Source organism: Coloeus monedula (assembly GCF_965178545.1).
Source record: "Coloeus monedula genome assembly, chromosome: 14".
NCBI classification, from domain to species: domain Eukaryota; kingdom Metazoa; phylum Chordata; class Aves; order Passeriformes; family Corvidae; genus Coloeus; species Coloeus monedula.
Window position 1 is genome coordinate 13723785 of NC_138794.1, and position 22305 is coordinate 13746089.

Sequence of the window (22305 nt, forward strand, 5' to 3'; positions counted from 1 at the left end):
TGTGGAAGAATGCTGCCATCGCCATCTGGCAAGCAGCAATTCCCTGATTGCTCTGGTTGGTCGCTGACCATATTGATGTTGGTAGCTCAGCTGTCAGGGCAGTTACCATAAAGATTTATAGTTGTATTGTGTGTTCTGTTAGCATCTGGAGTTCACTGATGACTTTGTATGCAGAGGTTTACCTGCCTATTACTTGCACTACTCCATGAAAGACCGAAGACTTCTCTAAGGGAAGGTTATTTATCTACAACACTGATATTTATCTTGGTAGAAAATTCATTGATGAAAATATTTTTGGGAAAGCAGCTACAGGAATTCAGTTCTGATTGCCAGAGTCCTGGCTTGTGAAATCACCAGCAAAATTATTAGTGCTTGTGATTGATCCTGTATTTTCCTTCTACCCATCTGAATCGTTGCTCACTACATAGTGAAGAGCTTTTATTTTTAATAAAGTGAATGAAAAGAGGGTGTAACAGTCACAGAAGGGGGTAGCATTTTAGCCTGCTACATAATGTGCAGGAAAGGTACAGTTGTGTCACAGAAGGGTTGGAAGGTTTTGATTTTTGTGTGATTTATAGACTATGCTTGCTGCATTTGCACACATGCAAGGAAAGAACCACATCTAGGAGTTGCAGCAGGAATGAGACTGAAAGTATTTTCTTGTTGCAAATGGGAACCTGTTTGAACCAAGTTTCAGACACTGATTTCTTCAGATCTTTTAAAATGTTTATACTATATAATGCTTTGGGTTTGGATTTTTTTTTCTTTTGAATGTTGTCAACATCGATTTTTGTTTCATTTTCTGTGTGGGGGTATGACAGGATAAGAATACGAAATGCATTTTAAAAAAACTTTTATCTTTACAGTGAACAGGAATAATTTATAGGGCGTGGCAGAACTGAAAGGATTCTAAGTAACACCTTGAGCATGGGGTTGGATAGGTGAAAGACAATATTGCATAGACATAGAATATCATGCCTTAATGTTTTGAGTGTACATGGTAGTTCTGACCAGTGTTACATGATAAGGGGTTAAAAATGGAATATGTTAAAGGTTCTGAATCTCACGAATGTGGAAGAGTATGTTCTATACACAGGAAACATTAGGTTAATTATCTTTTGAATTTTACTGTAACGAAGGATGTGATAGTTACTAATCTTCCAGAACAGTTTTAGTCAAGCTACCTGCAGGAGTATATTCTGAAATTTCTGACTTGGCCAACTCACTACAATTTTATGTCCCCAAGCAATCTTCTGTAGGTCAGACTCATGGTGTATTTTGGGTCAAAGCATACCTTCCCTGAGGCCTTGTGTACTTGCTAAATTGTCTGGCATAATTTCTGGAAAGTTCATTTATGTTTTGATAATTTTTCTCTGAGTTTCTTGAAGTTTTTCTGAGAGGACCGCCAAGGTGTGGAGATGTAACGCAGAAGAATGGCTGCTACAATGTGACTTTCAGCAATGAGCATGTTTACTCAGGATCTCCACGAGAAAGTGACGTCATTCTGGAGCAAAGAAAACATAGTATGGTATTTTGTGTAACTTTAAACCCTGTGCCATGTGGATATATCATCTTCCACTCAAAGTTTCTAGCTGCAAATAAAAGCCTATAAATGTGAACCTTAAAATCTGATGTTAGAGGGCTAATACAAAGTATTTGTATTAACAAAGAATCTATAATTATCTATGTCTTAACAAAAATAAGTTATAATTTTAATCGAATTACATGTCACTACAAATAATTGTTAGCATTATTGCTTCCACTTTCTTTACATTTAGCTAGTTTTCTAATCAATGCTTATCAGCATTGCAGCTGTACTAACTGGTACTGAGTGCCACTACTGGTTAAAAAGTAGCACTTCCAGAGAAACAGTATCTTCTCAGTAGGTATATAGGGGTTCTTGTAACAAAAATATGTTAGAGAATGTTGCTCATGAAAAGTATAATGATCTCCTTCAATGGGTACTTTCCTCTTAAGTGTAGTATTATTTATACATCAAAGAGAAAAAGTACATACTTATTTGCCTCAGGGGCACAGAATGGAAGTCATTGTGTTGGTATTTTAATACAAATTGCTTCCTGCATTTCTAAGTGGCAAATATATGAATATTCATAGAATCACGAGGACAAATGATCATCCAGCACAAGGCATGTAAGGGAGAAAAATGGAGGAGAATCTCCAGAATCTCCAGTTTGTCTTTGCCTGGGGATGGTAAGTTTGTTACCACATTCCCCTTCCTTCAGAAGATGTCACAGTCAGGGCCTGGGATGGGGACAGTTGATTTGGAAGGGAAGGGTGTGTGGCTGGAGAGCCCTCAGTACAGCCTGCTGCTTTCCAGAGCTGGGGGACTGCCAAGCAGCAGCCTGTGAGGGATGCGGGCTCCTCCACACAGCGTGCCCTTCCTCACTGCTCTTACCGGCTCCCCCGAGCCTTTCAGGTTCTCTGGGATTTCAAGTATCCTTTTCCATTGTCCTTGTGTTTTGTAAATACCCTTGCTTCAAAAGAAAAATATGCCAGTAGCTGCATAGATTATAGCTTTATAAATCTCACTTTCGGAGAGAATGGTAGGTGGCCCTCGGCAGCTGGGGTCAGAAAAGAGCAGGCCCAGCCCCAGGTGGTGGCAAGTAGGTGCCACCTGGGGGCTCTGCAGGCTCGATAGACGGGTGTGCGACGGAGCACCGGCATCGCACCGGCTCCGCTCCGCTCGGTGTCGGGGAGAGGCGTGCGCTTGCCTTAGGCCGGTACGCTGGTGTGTGAGCTGGCTTTACAAACACGAAATAAACTTCCCAACAGGACAGGCTGGCAGTGCGGTTTTGTGAGGAGACGGAACACAAAAGAGTGATTTGTCTGTAGCAGTGGCAGGACCCAAATGAGGGTGCAGGTTCTTCGCACGCTGCTTCCCATTCCTTCACGGAAGCCCTTGGGCTGGTTCACCTTTAGCATCACCTGTTTCAGAGAGCTGCAGAGTTTATCTGAATGTGTGTTCTTGTAGTAACAGCCATGTTCTTGTGCTTTAACACGTTACGGTTTTAATGGTTTTAAGAGGAAGCTGTTAATGAATGCTTAAAGATTTATGTAATTTAAACGCCATTTTATTTTGAGCAGTAAGATTGTGTATTGATATATTAAAAGTATTCAGGCGTATTTTAGCGTATGTGAATTCGGGGTGAGTGCGATAATGTATCTTGGGGCACGTGCGTTGCCGGCAGTGCTGCATGTCGAGGTTTGCTGTCGGTTTGGCTGAGCTGGGGAGCGGTGGGGAGGGGTCTGTTCCCGTGGGGTGCGTGTTTCCCTGAGCGGCCCGAGGGGACTCGCTTCTCCCCAGCTGCTGGGGCGTCCCGGCGCTGCGTCCGGGGGCGAGGCGGGTGCCGGGGCGGCTCCCGGGGATCCCCGCCCGCCCCGGCCGAGAGCGGCGCGGCGCGACAAGGGTTAAGGCGGCGGTGCTCGGCGCGGAGGGATACGGAGCCGGAGCCGTGAACGTGGTGCTGAGGCTCTGTAAGCAAAAAAATGTCCGCCTGAGGGAACCCACAAGTTCCTTCCAGCGGGGGGGGAGCGCTCGGCTCGTCGCCTCCCACCCAGCCCGCGGCCCGCCCGCCGCCGCCGGCCCGGCCCTGGTCACCGGAGCGTACGGGGGCAGCGGGTAAGTGCGGGCGGCCGCGAGAAGTTGGGAGAGAGCGGCGGGGGGAGGGAAGCGGTGGCCGGGCGCTCGCAGGGGCAGAGGCGGCGGCGAGGGGACGGGGCCGCGGGCACGCGGGCGGGAGTGAGGCTGCCCGGGGTGGCGGCGGGGAGGCCGCGGGGGAGGCGGAGGCTCCGCTGGGGAACCCGAGGGGCGGCAGCCGGGGCCGGCCGCACGGGTGGCGGGGCGGGCGTGCGGCGTGCGGGGGTCTCCGGGCCGCGGACCGCGGGCAGGAGCGAGTCGCCACGGGCGGCGCTCGGCGGCTGCCCGCGGTCATAAAGGACCGGGCGGCTCTGAAACTTGCCGGGGCGCGGGGCCGCCCGGTCCCCCGCGGCGCCCGCCGGCACAAGGGAAGGCGCGGGCCCCTCCCGTCCCCGCCGCCGCACGGGCATTCCAGCCCCCCCGCCCGCCCGCCCGCTGGTGGCGCGCGCGCCCGGTCCCGCGTGTGCGCGTGCGGCGCGCGGGGGCGGCTCCCGGCCCGCCGCGGTCCCGAGCGCGGAGCGGCGGCCGCGGCCCCCGGTGGGTGGGTCGGGAGAGAGGGGGAGGGGGAGCCGGCAGCGGCGGTGGGCGATAATGCTGGGGCAGAGATGGCTCTGCTGAGGCTCGTCCGGCCCCGCTCGTCAGCCCCATTGTTGCGGGGACAGTGAGTCACTTAATCTCTCGCTAATTCTCCGGACCTCGCCGGGCCGTGGCTGTTTATTTGCTTTCGCTTGCCTGAGGGGGACTTAATTCCTCTCGGCGGCCTTTCTGCGGCGTGATCGTGCCTTGCTCGAGCTTGGGGGAGAGGTGGAATGAGGGAGAAGAGGGAGCCTGAGGAAACTTGAAGAGAGTTGGTTAGTTCGGGGAAGCTCCTGCTGCCGACTCCCTCAGCCCGCCCGGCCAAGCGGGGCTCCCCTGGGAGTCTCTCCCCCGCCCCAGGGGTGCAGGTACCAGAGGCTCCTCTTCGCTGGGGGCCGGGTTCGCGCCGTGAAGTGCTGCCTGTGCCTCTCTCCCTGTGCCCTAGAAAGGTGATCGGAGGAGAGGAGGAAGATGAATTCCCAGCAGCAGAGGATGGCCGCTATAGGAACTGACAAGGAATTGAGCGACTTGCTGGACTTCAGTGCGGTAGGATATTCTCCGAGGTCTTCTCATGACTTCTCCGTGCTCATGCGAACTAAGGAGCAGGGGCAGCAGCGTGCAGGGCTTGGCTGGGTCTGCCTCAGCCAAGTTGGACACCTGAACTTTGATGTAATGTCTAGACTTCCAGATTTAATACTGTAATACCAGCTGGGTCAATTGGTTTAACTGGTTAAAATCAGGCTGACCCAGTGATGGCATAATCTAATAATTAACGGTAGTTAATCTGGCGTGTGGCACTGGCACTTTGGCTCTTCGGTTTTTATTTTTTTTTTCTTATTTAAACAAAAGAAAAATTATTGCCCACAAATAACAGAAGTTATTAATTGATGCTCTTGGCTTAGAAAATTATAGGTATTTTCTGTGTGATACTTTTAACATACCAAAAAGACTCTTGATTTATAAATATAGTAGAAAACTACTGCCTCTTAAATGTTGTCTTTGTGCAGTGACTTTATATTTGCAGATCAGCAAGAAATATAATTTGAGTAAAACAATTTAAGACTTGTAACTATTTGAAATTGTCATAGTGGTAATAGGTGTCCTTTTAAGTTGTTTGTGTAGAAATGAGGTTTTAGTCCTATTAATAAATTGCAAGGAGTGCTTCAGCTTATTGGTTTTGTGTGTCTAAACATGCATCTTGCATTCTGTTTGTTTTCAGGCAGAAAATAGAAAAAAAATTGTTTCCTATTAACCTTTTTTCTGTTTGCATTAATAATTCAACACAGACTTTCAAAGCCAACTAAAACATGTCTTTTTCGTCTTGTTTTGCAGATGTTTTCCCCACCTGTTAATAGTGGAAAAACCAGACCAACTACGCTAGGAAGCAGCCAGTTCAGTGGATCAGGTAGGATGCATCTGAGATACATAATGTTCATCTAACTAGGTCTTGGTGTTTGAGCATAGTCTTCATGTTCTCAAAGTATTGTAATCTTTCATTTGTACATATTCTCATAAGATATTCAGATCAGTTAAAGATGTGCTGTTTTGATCTTTATAGAACATTTTGCTAACTTTAACTGTGGTTTTCCTCTATATGTCTTAGACTATTAGTCACAGTACAGTGAAGTGTTGAGCATCTCTAGCCGTACTGACATGGAAGTTGTATATTTGTTATATTAAAAATGAATGACTGTGTTGTTTTTGTTTGAGAAAATCAAACCTACCTGTTCAACTGAAGAATTTCCTAGCCCCTGTATGAAAGGAGAAAGCTTCTGTAAAATGCCAAATAGCTAAATACTCTTGACTCAAGGACATGTTATTTTTAAATGCAATACTTAAGGAAATTGTGAGTTTAATACAATTTTCTAGTACTGTGTAGCTCCCAAAGACTTGACAAGTAGAATTTTCTCATGTTGCAACTTTGTGTGCATCTGGAACATAAGTAACTGTATTTACGTGTTCCATGTGTTTTGTGGCTTCAGTGTATTATCATGGGCTCCACCTAATAGCTGTGTCAGAGACCTTTAAGCTAAGACTGTAATAGGGAATAGTGCAATTTTAAAACAGATGCTTTATATCATTCCCTGAAGGGAATACTTATTAGAAAAGAGAAACCAAAGTAAGTTTCTGATAAAGTAACTTTTTGTGTAGATTCGTCTTGTTTGAATACAGTGAAGTGATATTTTTGGTCTTGTGGATACAACAAAGTGATGTTTCTGTTTCAGTTAATGAAAATAAATGTTTAGAATGCCAGTAGAGAAGTGAAGTAGTGGCTTGAAGTTTTGCAGTAACATCCCCCATTTGCCTCTTAGGTTGTCAGAACTGTTACTTTGAGAGTCCAAATGACACCGCATTTTACTGACACTTGAGAATTTTTGTTTTTAAAAGCATCCTAAAACTTCTCAATTGAGTAATTTTTCAAGCTTTCTAGAGACTGTCTCTCACATTTAATTTAATGAAAATATGTAGCAAATGTAATTGTTGCGTACTTGAAGAAGTCTGTTAGGTTTTCTCTTAAAATATATGACTGGCTTTCTCTTCCTTTTTGAAAGAACGTCAAGTTTAAATTAATGGCAATAGTAACACAGCAAATCTGTTTTACAATGTGGTTAATATTTAAAATTTTTAAAATGCGAATGTTTAAGAGAGTTGTTTCTCTGAAGCTTGTTTTAAAAGACATTCAGGCACCTAAAACCTAATTGTGGGGAGCACAACCTGAGCATCTCATCCCACTTTGTCTTTGCTTTTCCTGAATGAGTAAAATAATTTTCTGTTGAATAATGAAACTTTCATTTTTACTTTAGGTCTTAGAGCACTGCTAAATACTGTGGCATGCCATATTTGTTGGTAATGCTTCCCTTTCTTTCCTTGGATGTCTTAGTAAAATAGAGAATGCCAGAATAGTTATTTCTTTAAGAGAAACAGTGTGACTCCTTGAATTTCTTTACCAATATGGTGTATCCTCCCATAAATACCAATCCTGAGTAATACACCACAACTTCCAAACAAGCTACAACCTCAGCTGAGTTCCCCTTGGCATGACAGTAGTATATATTTGTGGATTTTTATTAAAAACATTTCTAGTTGTAGAGATTTACTGGTTAGTGGGATTATATGCCCTAATTCTGGTAATGTTATGACCTAAGCCTTGACCTAGGGGGATTACTCTGCAGGAGTGAGAGGTGAGAAACTTGTTCATTAGTTGTGTTCTGAGACAGTGTTAAGTATTGTAGAAAAACTGTGTCAAGATCAGTGATGAAATACAGCATTTAATTTCTAAGTACTTTGATTTAATTGTGCTCTTGCTATAATTTTAAGTGTTTTGTAACTTTTAGGACAAGCAATACTTGAAAGCGCTTTTTTTTAACTGACTAGAGGTCACTTTTTAAAGAGAAACATGAAAAGATGAGGTATTTTGTCCTTTGAGCTGTCTAGGACTGAAAATCACACTATGTGGAGATTCCTAAAAAGTACTTCTTTTTTTTCTTCGGATGTTGCTGCCTCTTACAGAGACTTTCAGTGGTTTTATTGGCAATTAGAGAAGTGAAGCTTGCTTTATATCTTTCCCATTAAGCTGAGTTTTATTTTTGTGATATTTTTACAAGCATTCTAAAGGAAAGTGCTTTCTTTTTCTTAGTTGGAGTAAGACTGTGTTCATTGGTTTTTTTTATTATGGAGCCTCTTCTTTCTCATTTAAACTTAAAGTAAGCATCTGAAAACACCTCCCCTCCCCCTCCAACCTGTCAGTGATTTGAGATTCAGCTTAATGGCCCCCATTAAATAGGTGAAGATCAATTGTATGTCTGCATGGCTCTTAAGACTGTATATTTCTGGGAAATCTTATTTAGGAGGAAGGAATGCTCATGATGCTTTTTCCTTACCACCCCCTCGTTCCTAGTTTAAAAGGACAGATTAGTTACTGTTAAAGGATGGTTAAGTATTGTTTGTTTTTCAGGTGTGGCTTTGTGAAGTGTTGGAAATACTGGGGTGTATGTTACTAATTCTGATGCAACAAGCTTGATTTGCTGTAGTTCTGCAATATTTCTGTTTATTATATTTTAAAAATATATGTGTAGTTGGGTTGCATGAATAAAACAGCTAATACAACTGGTCTATATCTTGTAAGAAATTGTTATAATGGATTAACAGAAGAACATTGTGTTTTGATTAAAAGATAACTGGGGCAGGCTTGCTTTCTACAGGTCAATCGTTATGAATGAAAGCTGCAGATAAAATAAGTGAACTAATCTGCTATATCATAGTATATTATGACAGTAAGTTGTGCAAGCTGCTGATAAAGTCAAATAACTTGGTCAGACTACTTTTGAAAATAAACATATTGGAAAAGTAACCTGATATGTAAGCCAGTGAGTTAACCCACAAAATATTCCTTGTCATACCTGTTGTAATTAATTATTGTTTAAAACAGAACTTGTAATTATTTTCTTCTCCAAAACCAACTTATGAAGATAAAGCCATTTCTGTCTTAGAAACTGTAGTAGACGGTGGCAAAGGTCAGAGATTTGTTCTATTCGGCTTTTTAATCAGGCTTTTTTTCAGATTTTATTTAAAATCAAAAATTTCTGTTGCTATTATGGCTAACAGTAGTGTTCGTGATTTACAGTGACGTTTTGCCTTGTTTTGCTTTTGTCTAAGCTACTACACATATGCCAATACAAACTTGGATGGTTACTAATTTTACCCAACACCCTTTATTTATTACAGTAATTCCATTAATAACCAATATCACAGTATGCGGGTGCCTGCCATGAGCAATGGTAATGCAGTTTTCCTATGGTTTTTTGTAGATTTGATCTCAATCTCAGTCTTTTCCGTAACTGATTTTTTTTTTTTAATCTCAGGTTTGGTACCCTAAAATAAATCCCTTTTTTTTTTTTTTTTTTTTTTTTTTTTTGTCTTTTGCAAAGAAGAGTAAATCCAAGGCAATATTTTTCTCTGGCCTACCATTTTCAATTTACTAGCTTCTTCAGCGTACTAATAGCCTTATTTATTATTTTTACATGTGGCTGTGCACGTGCATCTATGCAGTATCAGTCAAAGAGATGAAGTAAGAAAATGTGGTTGTAGCAGAAAAGAGGGATAAAAGTTTAAAGTAAGAGGTACAGTTTAAGAGCTAAGTTGTCAAAATATGACACCTCTCTTGCCTACAGGATTTTTCTGAAGTTCATGAAAAATAAATATGCACTTTTGAGTGTGAACAGCTTTGGCCACAAATCTTGTGTGTACCCAGACATTCCTCATGCATGCAAAAACTTCTGAATGTGTCTGTTTAGATATCTGTATTGCTTTGGTCCCCTTTGATACAAGTTCAAGAGACTGGCTGCCCTTTCCACTTCTCTCTACTAATGTACTGAGTTTGTAAGGGGTGCATTGGATTGAGATAGGCCACTAATTAGTGGCTTGATGCAAAGACCATTTAAGTTGATAGCCTGCCATTAACCTGAGTGTCCCTAAATTAGGGCCATGTGTCTTGAGAATGGACACAACGGCAATTCTTGAGCAGGTCTATTAATGCAGTGTTTTCAAAATTAACAAAACCTGACTTTGTCAGTCCTGTAAACTCTTACTTCCTTTTTAATTTTCCATCAGCAATTCCTTGTAAAAGAAACAAAAAAAACCCCCAAATTAAAAGAAATTGGGAGAGTTACCTGGATGAGCAATGGTTTAGATATTCTGTTCATTGATCTATGCAAGTGCTGAAGAGAAAAGGCACTCTTATTGTGTATTAAATGCTAGAAATCTGGAGTGGTCTGTTAAACATTAGGTCATGCAGCAGTGTAGCTTTGTCATTATTTTTAATTTTTTGGTGTCTAGTTTGTCCTCTAGCTTCATTAAAGGTGAACCAGCAGACCTTGTAACCTGGTATTTCATCTTTGGTCTGAGGGATGCTGAATTCTGCCCTCTTCTGAAGAGCCTTGGGAGAGCAGAAGAAGCCTTGAAAGCAGAAGAAGCCTTGAAAGCAGAAGGGTATCCGTGGCTTCTTTACCTTCTATTTTTTTGTAGGGGAGACGCATGGATTACTCTTCAAATTGGCCCAATGCAAGTGAGATCAAGATTTCAGTCTGGATCTCTCACCTGTTGCATTTAGAAACCTGAAGGGTGAGGCAGAGCCAGTAAATACATGGCTCTGCAGCTTGCCTGTTGGCAGCTCCTGTCTCACTGTTGCTGTCTCCTTTCCTCCTTCCATTCCTGGCCTTTGGAAAGATAAATTACTAGGCACTCCATGAAAAGTCTTGAAAAGTGTAGCATATATTCCTGTGTAATACAGCTTCCATACTCCTGTTTAAGACAGAGAAGGGGAAAAAATGTTGGAAAGTAGAGAGAACTGACAACCCAGCTTTAAAGCAGTGTTTTGCAAGGTGTTTGTGGTCATACGGATATTGGGGTCTTGGGGACTGAGGAAAAAGGGAGAGTTACTGAAACAGCTCAATATTCTGAATCTAGTTTGGTGAGCAGAGAAATAGGTGTTAGTCCATAGTTCATTGCTGTTGACTTTGATTTTGAAAGATGACGGTATGAAGCTCGTGACAATTGGTCAGAAATTCTTTGCTGTTTTCCAAATAGATGATTTGAGAATTTTTAGTAGTGCTGGCCTGTCTTCTGTTTAGAGGTAGATTTCACACCGTTAATAAGGGAAACTGACTTTTGCTGTGTTAGTGTGTAGAAAGCATTCTTTCGAAAAGTTAATCCTGTATTTTCATCAACTTTTTCCTTGGGTGAGAGCAGCAGTGTGGTCACTGTGTTACAGGCACAGCATCCAACCTCCAATGCCCATATAAATGTTCTACTTCGGGATGCAAGGAAGATCTTTGCTATGTTATTTCTGGATGGCTTCAGAAGATCTGGGATTGCAGTAGTGCCTTGTCCTTTCCTGATGTGGAACTACCTTGGATGGGGTACCTTCCACCATCAGCCTCCCCCAGCCAGTAACTGTGTTCTGCCAAATGTTTCTGATCTACTGTAGGTGATGAAGAGTATTCAGATGCTTTGGAGAGTGGTCTTAATGGCATGTGGGAAGGAATATGATTTGAAATTTTGTATTTATCCAGAAAGTAGTATTGATAGAAATGTAAATGCGAGGACTAAAGGTTTGGATAAAGAGAAGGAAGAGAAGGATGAATGAGATTCTCATGTATTTGTGCATCCTTTAATATCAGCGGGACTTGTAATCTTTCCCTGTAAAACTTTTATGTCTGAAGCTTTTGCTAAGTTTTAGCTTTTTTGGGGGGGTTTATTTGTTTATGGTCTCTTTTTGATCTTTAGCAAAGGAATTTCATGTTAAAAGCTTGTCATTCATACGTGCTTGCCAAAGCTCCCCTTCCCCCCACTTCTTTCCAGCTGTCACATAAAGAGGATTTAACCCCTTAGTTGTTTTGCTATCAAGTTGCTTTGACAGCTGTTTGTCTCAGGTAATTCTACTTTATCCATAGCTGAGCCTGCAGATACCATTATATGAGTTTCTGTTAATTTACCTTATACTCTATTATGAACTTGGTAAACTATATTTTCCTGAAATTGCTAAAGGAATAGCGTAACTTTTTTATGGTTCAACATAGGGTGTATTTATGAAGAGAAGGATGTTGAAGGCAGTAATATACTACCATCCCACTTAGTATGACTGAAGTTTATGGAGACTGTTTTTAAAATGGGAAGCTGCACATAAAGAGAAATAGTTTGGTAGACTTCTTGAAATGACCTCTCTTGCCCATGGAGATGCGGTTCATTTCGTTACTCTGGTGTTGAAGGATTGTTTTTGGGAAAATAGCACTGAGTGTTTTCAGAACTTTATAAAATTTATTTAAGTACCCACAGAACCAGATGTGATCTTTGACATATAATAATGACATATAAGTCTTCTATCTTAAATTTACTTTATTTCGTGATGTCGTTTATTGAAACTGAATTTTCAAGTATGAAAATTAGTATTTATTTTTAAGTATGTTCTCTAAACCTTTTTTTAGAGCCATTGTCTAGTTTAATGTGTTAGCACTTCTTCAGAAATACATAGCAAAACTTGATTGGTTCTCTATGTTCTCCTGTGAGGTCACTAGATTTTAAGTAAATAAAGAAATAAACAAAGGCAGTATTTTCTTTTGCATGTGAATTATTTGGAGGTTGTTATTGAATATGCATAACTAGTTTTAAATAGTGTATTCACCTCAATCACTTTTAGTTATTAAACATTTTAGGAAAAGGGGGGAAGTATATTCGTTCAGTTAAATATTATCATTCTAAGGATAGGAATTTTATTTTTAATATCAGAGGGTTTTTTCCTGTGTTAAATTGTAATATAATGGCCACTCCCTCATTTTGTGAGTTTTGTTTGCCTTTTGTTTATTTTTTAATTAATTTGAAAATGTAGAAGTCCCCAGTTGTATTGTATACCTCAACCTGATGATTTGGAGGTACTTTGTGTTACTTGATGGACTTTTAAAATACTACAATGCATTATTTACTAGTGGTTGTAGGGGTAAAGTTGTTTGTTTTTTATTTTTTTCTATTACGAGTCTAAGATGAGATAATGATAATTTTTTTTAATGTCTTGAATGAATGCCTTGTTTTTTCATCTGTAAAACAAAACCGTGTTTGTAAATACAACATTCGAAAACATAAAGGACGTACTTCTTCGGTGAAGATGTTAACTGAATACCAAGAATGATCAGAAAGAGTAGCTTTTGTTATATTTATAATATCTCTCTGTTTTCAGAGGATAATGAGGCTAAAAAGTACCCAATCAATCTTCAGGACTTTGTTAGAATCTTGTATGCTAGAGATGTGATTTATTACTTTTTTTAAGAAAGGGCTGAAATTGCTTTAAAATGCACAAACTTCGTGTTCTTACTAGTGTAATGCAGAAAAGTCTTGCTTGATCACACCAGAATAATTGTTGCTGGTGTTTTAAAGTAGTATTTGGAATGGTGGGGGGGTAAAGTCTTGACTGAAAATGTTTACTTTGCAGCCCTGTCAGTAGGGTAATGCTCTCTTTGAATGGTAGTAAAAACTTACCATAGAACTAAGTAAAGTTTGTCTTGGGCAGGCAAGATGTACAATTTGATATTAGGGCTATGGAATTGCATTTAAAAGATGGTTAAAATGTGTACATTTTTGTTATGGTAGCAATTTATTGTTAAGTGGGAAATAGGTAGATTCTTTTTTTACATAGAGCTGGCAATTTTTTTCTTTCCTGAAGTAAATTTTGTTTATTGCAGTCAACCTGATATCTTGCTCCTGATCTTCTACAGAGGTTGCCTATATGGTTTTTTGTAAGCATGTGAGATATTTGTTACACTTTTCAAGTTTTCTTTTTTTTTTGGTAGCAGATTTTGTTGGGTTTTTGTCTGTGCCAGTTGTAGTTACAGAGATGGTGATGTCTCTGTCTTGATCAGGTTGTTAGTTGTGTGGACTTCTAGTAAGAAGTTGAACCACTTGCTTTCTACTTTACTTTTCATGAACAAAACTGTGGACACATTTTGTGTTTGCCTTGTCTCTGTAAGATCTTCGCTGTTGCTGAAGCAGTGGTAACACAGCAAAACTTAGACTGGGCTGGAGTTCTATGTTGAAATGTGCTCTGAGCCATATTTTGTGAAAATCGTATTTTAGATGGTGTATTTTTTTTCCTCTATATTTAAAAAAAGTATTAAGATGAATAGGCTGAACTAATTGTTAGAAAAACATACCTAGTTAATCAAAATCCAAATTTGGCTATTTCAAGTTTTACATTTTGCAGGTAAAATGCAAATGAGTGTCAGACCACAAGTGTGCATGTTCTGTGTTTTAAATTGAGTTTTAAACACTTTTTACCCTTAATTCAGTATAAACAAAAAATCAGGAGGTATTTTTAGTCTTCTGTAGGAGAATGGAATTCACTGCATATATTTTTTATTTTTTGTTTACTTGAATGCAAGATACTATTGTCTTGGTGTTATCCCAAGAGCTATTGTGGCTACCCTATGAAATGATTAAATCAGATGGCTTCACTTGTGGGACAAACATTTTTTGTACTGTGGTTTTTCGACCATTTTCAATGCGACACCTATCCCGTTCCAGTTCTTTATGCGGCAACTTCATGAGTCATAATCCTTGCAAAAGAACACAGCTTAAAATAATCACTGATTGTTTCTTTGCAATTCTATTCACTGCCCATTGCAAATAAATAAGAGCAGAAACTACAATATCATTTAATCCTTTACTGTTTGCTTTTGACGTGCAAAATATTCTCTTGTAATAGAGAAGTAATCCATAAGGAGGGTAGCTGCTCTTTCATCTTCCTGAATGCTAAATGAAGCCAAGGCTTTTATGAAGAGATGGTGATTTAATGAAGATGACCGAGTTTTGCAGTAATGAAAAGCTTTTGTGTATTTCTAAAACTGATGTCTGGTGCTTACTACCGTAGAGCTCAAATGGCTGTATTTTGTAGTTTGTCTTTGCAAGATTAGTGCTTGTGATGCTTGGATGCAAGAGGATTGAATGGAATGGTAATGCAAAAATTTTCTCTTAGCTGGATTTTATAAAACAAATGCACATTTCTGCCAATTCGTGTATAAATGCATGTAATGTCTGGCATGTGTTCTCTGGTCTGTGTAATACTTTTATTTTGGTAACCTTGGAAATATCTCTGATATCATATTCCCTTGCCAGAGGACAGCAATAAGCACACAAAAAAATCAAGCATAAACTTTGTCAATACTACTTATGACAGGAACATCTGAATTAGATGCTTGCAAGTATTTGTAAGATGTTGAATTTAAAAGCTCCTCAACTAAAAAAAAATAAAACCAAAATACCCAACCAAAACCAAAACAACACAAAAAAATACAAACCAAAAAACCCAATACAAAAGCCTAAAAAACCTCTCAAAAATGCTAACTCAAATAAAACACAAACAAACTAAATTCCCCATATTTCTTCCCTTCTCAGTTGTTAATTTTATTAGTTTATTTGAAATATTTTTTTAACAATCTGTAATATTACTTCTTGCAAAGCAAGTTAGATAATGCCTGATACTTCAAAAGGAAGAAGAGAGAGGCTTTAAAGAATGCAAGACCATATCTTTTCCAGCACATACACCCAACAGTCTTACCAGGCCTTCAGTATGTAAGGGCTGTACAGTACAACCAGAAGTAATCTTAAAAGGGGCTAAACTATTCTAGGCATTGTCAGAAACACATGCAACCATGTTATAGTCTTCATTGTGTACAGGAAAGATATATCTGATTGTCTGGGGTGAATGAACTTAGGTGAGCAACAACAGGCAGGATGTTGTCTGTTTTTGTAAACTAATGTAATAAAAGTGCAGAAATGGATAAATAACTTAAATTTCCTTGTGGCACTTTTTAATGGCTGGTCCCTATGTAGTATTATAAAAAATCTTAGAAGCGTATACTACTTACAAGTAGTATATGGGATGCTTAAAACTCAGCATGCTTGGTGATTAAATCTCAAGATGTCAAGGGTGTGTGTTTGTGAATACATTTCTGGCTAGAAGGTGAAGCATTGTAAAAGATTGTTTGGGTTTCTTTGTAGAGTAGTAGAACTAGAGTTTGTAGCCACATGTGTCTGTTATACTCATTAAATCCACTTTATTTTAAGATACTTGTTGAGTACTGAATAATGGTTTCAATAATTTGCTTCTTTACTATGTACTAACCCTTCCCTTTTCCTTTATCCTCATCCCATTAGGGGAAATTGGGACCAGAAAAGCAGTAAATTCCTGCATATAGGAGATGGTGTGTAATGCAATTTATATTCTGTGCTAATGATAATATTCTTTTTGGCCTTTGAATAATCTAAATTTGTTTAATAAGGTGAATGGTATTTTTTTCTCCTAGATGCAGCAGTTTATAGGCAGGGATCCTAAGTGCCCCGTGGACTATCATAAAAGCCCCCTGCTTTGTACCTTGCATTTCTGCAAGTGCTAACTGGCATGTGTATGACAGAGTGGCTTGTGCTGCAGCGAGCACTCAGTCGGAGTTTGGCCATCTCTTCTGAGTGTGTCACAGGTTGTCTCTGAATTGGATCCTGGAGAACATGCTGTTGCCATAGCAATGAAAGTCCTTCTGAAGGCAGGATTCCTGGCAGAGCTCTTGCATCTCCTGAAGTGCTTGGTGCATTGATCTGAAAGTACCTTGTCAGTATTAGCACATAGCTGGAGTAAAAAGAGCGGGAAGCAGAGATTTCCTTGAAATATGTTATTTCCTTCTTTGGTTGCTTGAACCCAATATTCATAAAGCTACAGCTTTTTAAAATCTTTCTTTGTGATTTTTTTGTGTATTTAACATACTTAACTTGAATGCACTTAGAGGTTGAGTGGTTCTAACAGCTAACCAGGGTTTATTGCAAAAGTATCGCTGTCTGAGTTTCTCACAGTATTTGTCCCTTTTAGTGCCTCGAAGAAATATTTTTTGAGGATTTCATCCATAATTTTGGTTAGTGCAAAACAGTTGGGAAAATATGCTGCTTCATTCATCATCCTTTTCTCATTCCTGTTTTTGTTTTTTATAGATAAAATGGTTGTCTTGCTACCATATTATTTATAAATGTGACACTAATGGGGGAGAATCACTTACAGAGATAAAACGTTCTGTATTTGGCAAATATATCTTACATAGGATCCCTTTCTCAGCAAACTTGGCTAGATCTTTATGTATAAATGCTTCCTCCTCAGACTGTAGTTACCAAATGTTAATTGTTTTCAAATTAAGAAAAGGCTATAAGTTTATTGTCTCACATCAGATAATATAGTTTTGGGGCTTTTTCATATGTGAAGTTTTTCCTCAAGATGAATTGTGGGAAATCAGAGACAATTTCTAGAGCACAGATGCTCTAGACAGCTGTAATATTCATTTCTACATGTGCTGTGAGGATGGAGTTGGTTAATTTTTTGCTTATTTAAGAAGATTAAAAAAACCTTAAATCTGAAGAATTCAAAGAAAAAGTGGAATTTTTTAAAGTTTGGAGACAATGTGATTAACACTGTACAGCATATTCTTTTATGTGGACTGGAACGTCCATGTGTAAGTATTTCTTTTGTATTGAAGGAGCCTCTAGATGAGATGAGTTCTGAAGTTATCCATATAGCTTGCTCCATCCTTTACATCTGTTTATGTAACATAGTCTTTAGCTCTATCACTTTCCCTGAAATAGATAAAAGTGAGAATTAAGCAAACACTTGATTCTTCGTTTTTCTCCTTCCAAGTGAAATTAAGGAAGAATGAAATGAATACTTTATTTTACTTGAAAAGAACTTTCTGTCTGCTGCAGCAGATGTGTGCATGTGCCGTACTAGTGATCTTTAGCTTGGGTTTTGTTGTTCAGTCTCTGTCTGCCCTTGCCCCTTTCTCAGTGCAGGAAAGCAGCATAGCTCCAGGTTGGCTTGGCCTTGGGAAGCACTGCTGAGCTGCTGCTCTAAGCAGTTCAGACAGGACTTGTTACTTACAGTTTCTACATGTGTTGGCCTAACCTGCATAGACAAGTTGTGGTGTAAGTGGCCTTGGCACGAGGACCAGATCCTGTACTAAGCAGAGGTCAGCATTGATTACAAGGAGAGTATGAACCAAGGGAATTGGACTCTTCAAGGTCTCTGCTTGTCGTTGTTTTCCCCTTTTAAGCAAATTTAATGCTGCCTCAGCGGACGTGTGTCCTAAAGCTCTCCAGCTATCCTTGGGAACGAACACAGCATTAATAACCCCAAGTATCCTCTGACTGTTGTGCCAGTTGGTCTCAAGTCACGTTTGAGAATAAAAGGTCTTTCACAGCTCCAACAAATGTTCTATTTATGTGTCCTTTTAGCCTTTGAGTCAGTACGGATTGAGTAGGCACTGTTTTTGGGATTGTGGCAGTAGGGTCACTTACATACATTGAGATAAGCTCATTGTGTTCTGAATATGTGTGTATAAATACTGGCCTGATTTTGTCAGCGTTAACAAAGATAGCATTTAAAATGGATTTAGTATGAGAAGTTAGGTATTTATCTTTCTAAATTCTAATTCTGAAATAATTTTCTACTTGTATGACTAATCCTTAAATGAAAGGCACAGATCATTTAATTCATGTAACAAGCTTCCATATTGAGATATTAAATGCATTTCAATATTCTCTGGTTTTATAATCTATACTATTGTTTCATTGGATCTGTTAAATTATAAGAACGTGGAATACTAAGTAATGAGCAAAATACAATATGCAAGAAATGTGATTTTTTTTTTGTCTGAATGACTCTTTTAATTCATATATAAAAATTCACTAGGAATAGCAAAATCCTAGGAAATATTATTACTCGCTTAGTGCTGTATTTTTGTAAAATTATAAAATTTTGTAGAAAGTTAAAGCAGACTTTTTATTTCCCTTAAAAGCTTTTGTCAAGATTGTATCATTGCATAATGAAGAAAAGATATTCTTGAGTTTTAAAGGACATAGCAAAGAGGCTAAAATTTCTGTTCCTGTTTTGCTCCATTGTTGAGGAACTGCCTTTCTTTTTTCGTTTTCTATTTTCTGGTTTCCTCAGCTGTAAAATGGGGGCTAGTGTTTACACTGCAGAACAGACAAGAAGTGTTTTTGAACTTGCTTAGTTCATGTAAAGGTAGTCTTGGAATGGGTTAATATCAATAACCTCATATGACCTAAGCAGAGTTAAATTAGCGTGCACTGTTTTCAGTGTCAATATTCACTCCCTCCTTTTGTATTTAGTTTGATATCTCTGCTTGTTTAATTCAATATTTTAGTTATCTTGATCAAGTTTTGGGCTTTTTCTTCAGTTCAGTTCTTGCTGTATTCGCTATACAGCTTCTTAAATGTATGCTCTGTTACTTAAAAATGTGGAAATGCAAATTTCAGTCTGGGACTTGTATCAGCATTGTAGAAACTGTTTCAGCACACCTTCACAGATTACATATGGGTCTCATTTCTGTAAATTTTATTTGAATCTTATCCAAATAAGAAAACACAGATAAACACATTTGCCCAATTTTCTTCAAGGAAAAAAAAATCTAGTCTAAAAAGGTTTCCGGATACATAAACAGAAAACAACCCTGTCCATAGCTATCCTTTGTATTTAATGGATTAAATTCACTTTGACAGCTGGATATATGTACCAGTGTCTAGCCTATGGCCATGATCTAATAATCATGGATATGGTAACAAGTCGTCTAAAAAGATTCAGTAATCAAGTGGGTCTTTTGACAAAACCTACTCTGACTGAAACAAGAGATGAAGCTGTGTTAAATGTGGCTGTATTTGCTACTGTATCTGTATTCTGAATACTTAAAAAATATCCTTTGGGTTGTTGTAGACAGAACCTACTCTCTAACAGCACTGGAAAAGCTAATTGTGCTGCAATGGAGTGCGTCTTAAAAGTTAGGAAACAAATTTGATTTAACCTAAGGATCATGAAAAACTTAGTTTCAAACCAATAATTTTTACTTCCCCTGAAGTGCTTTCTAACTTGTTTGTTTCTTCTGTCATAAAAATAGTTGTATATCATTAAATGGAGCTTTTTGTGAAATAGATGATTTTTATATCGTAATTCTGGTATGTGAGGGGAAGTTCAGGAAGTACTGATGAGTAAGTATGTGTCAAAGGGGAAGACTTCAAGCACTACAGATGTTTTGAAAACAAATACTTCACATATTAACAGAGCACTTTGGTCTCAGTTCCATTTGATTAATGAAACCTATTCTGTTAGTAAATATTATTTAAGAGAAAAACAGTGTCTTGGCCCTCAAACAATTCTTTGAAACTCAAAATTCAACTACCTTGTTTTGCGAAACTAGCCTGTTATGACTCCTGTTTTATGTTTGGTTCTAGCTTTTGGGGGAAAAAAAAAAGCTGCTGTAAACCTCATGAAAATGAAAGAAAGGATAAAGCTACAAAGTTTGGATCACTTGTTTTTATCCCAACTTCGTTGATTTTAAATGGAATTTCTGATATAGCTAGTGGGAACAGTATTTTAGAAAACACTGAAAGGGAGAGAGTGCAAATGAATTTAAGGAATTAAACATTTCTTTAGGAAGGTGGGCTAACTATTGACCCCAATTCATAGATTACATTTCATCAGCTTCTGAATGTGATACTTATTTTGAGGGTTTTTTTTTTTTTTGTTTTGGGGTGGTTTTGTTTGTTGGTTTTTGGGGTTTATTTGTAATTCATGTCTAGTTTACCATCTCTTTGTAATTTGAGAGATTTGAGGTACTTATTTTTAATTCACAGCAGCTTTAAGGAGAAATAAGATGTTTACACTGAAGCAAGTATTTAGCAAGTACTAGTATTTTAGACGCAGAAAGATGGGGAAATCAGGAAGCAGAGGTATTTTCCAGGGAAGCCCATAAGATTATCTGGTTGAAACTGTTAGTGTGGAAAGGCTGTTTGCTTTGTGACTGATGTACAAGCAACTTTGGAGATTCTTAGCTTTTCATTTCTTGTTGATGCGCAAAATATGCATTTGATCCTTGCCTGTTTTATTTTTGTAGGTTGGTGTCTTCTCCAACTTGTTTTTGAAGAATGTATGGTTTTAAGTGGTAATGAAACAGAATATGAAAGCAACTTTCATGTTTATTTTGGTATGATTGTGTTATCCAAAAACTTAAAACAAATCTTAAGAGCATCAGCATTTGTAAAAAGGAGTGATTACCTTTGAAGCCAGGAAATAAAGAACTACTGTGCTCTCGGGTTCTTCATGCAGATGACCACATCCACTCCCATGTGATTACTATTGTCCACTACCAGATTTTGTTACTGGTTAAGGTAGTTGAGGATGTCTTTCTTCTGGGCTTGATGTGAGTACTTCTTAATTTCTGAAATAATTATTTTTGACTAAAAACTTAGTTTTCAATTCAAAGGCAAAAAAAAAAAGAGAGGGTGTTAAAGAATTACTGAGTTTTATAGCAGTTTGTTAGTGGTGCTGCTTCTACTAGTAAGTGTTAATGGCATCAATAAAACTTTGCTAATGTAATTGCCATTGGGTAGCAAGGAGAACAGTAAACTTGTTTTACTTGGGGTAGATTTGAATTGGGATGTTTGGCTGAAGTTTATTAATTTTTAAATTTTATTTGGTCATTTGCATTATCCTGTGCTTAGTTTCATCCATGTGGATAATACAGTTAACCGTTCCTAGGTGTGTGTGATTCCTCCAGGCATTTGTACAGTATTAACCAAAGGAATGCCAGTCCTGAACACTGCATTCTGTGTTGTGTTTTCCAGTTAGGCTTTCTAACATCTGTTGATGGACAAAATGTGCAGGGACAATTCAGTAACTTTCTCTTTCATTACTGCTCCTTGTGGTGTGATTTAATGTTTTTTATGGGGATGTCTTTAACAAGAAAAGAAAGTAGGCAGAGAAAAAAAAAGTGTGTGGACATAAATACTAAGAATAGTGACTGTGTTCTGGAGTACAGTTTGATTCACTTTTACTGTAAAGATATTCTTTGAGAATGCCTCAAGATGGTCATAATCACCTTTGAGCAGTTTTAAATATTTTTCCTTTTAAAAATAACTTGTATTAAAGTTTCTTCTCACACACACGTATTTCTGGAAATGTACAACTGAAAATGTAAGTGGGAGGCACGGCAGCGTCTGCAATCACCCCTGAACCAGTGACAGATTTAGTGTTTTGAGACTTTGCATTCCCATGGGGCTGTAGATAGGCTTTTGCATGTTTTTTACCCTGCTTTTTCCTCTGAAACTTCATGATGGATTAAATTTGAATGCAGACAGATTAAAAATACAACTAGTTTCCAGTCCTTTTGGAAATGATCTTTGAAATGTACAATATATAGATCTAATTTGCATGCATCTGGAATGATACTATTGAGAATTATATTAATATTTCTTCATAGGAAGTTTGTTGAACTTATTCAGACAAAATCTAGGACTGCAGGGAAGAACTTAATTTCTCAGCAGTCTGGTAACTTCTTTGGAAATACGGGCCACCATTATGATAAAATAGAAATTTGGTATCTGTACTTCTTGTGTGAAGACTATGCCTTTGTTGGTTTCCTTTATGCATTTTCTGTTTTCCTTTAAAAAAAACAAAACTAACAACCAACTTAATGTAAAGC

At 38.6% G+C, this 22305-nt stretch overlaps 1 protein-coding gene across 6 annotated transcripts in view; it reads left to right on the forward strand.

Annotated features, from left to right (window-relative positions):
• Positions 1–3503: 3503 nt before the first annotated feature.
• TCF12 (transcription factor 12) overlaps positions 3504–22305 on the forward strand; it is a 160771-nt gene continuing 141969 nt past the window's right edge. For 5 of the 6 annotated variants that reach the window (XM_082290808.1, XM_082290811.1, XM_082290810.1 and 2 more), the window contains exons 1-3: positions 3504–3640; positions 4680–4780; positions 5567–5639. In XM_082290808.1, the coding sequence (XP_082146934.1) occupies positions 4706–4780; positions 5567–5639 (148 nt within the window). In that variant the 5' untranslated portion in view covers positions 3504–3640; positions 4680–4705. Of the gene's footprint in view, positions 3641–4492; positions 4510–4679; positions 4781–5566; positions 5640–22305 lie in introns of those variants that run through there. The other variant, XM_082290809.1, reaches the window with a different exon arrangement.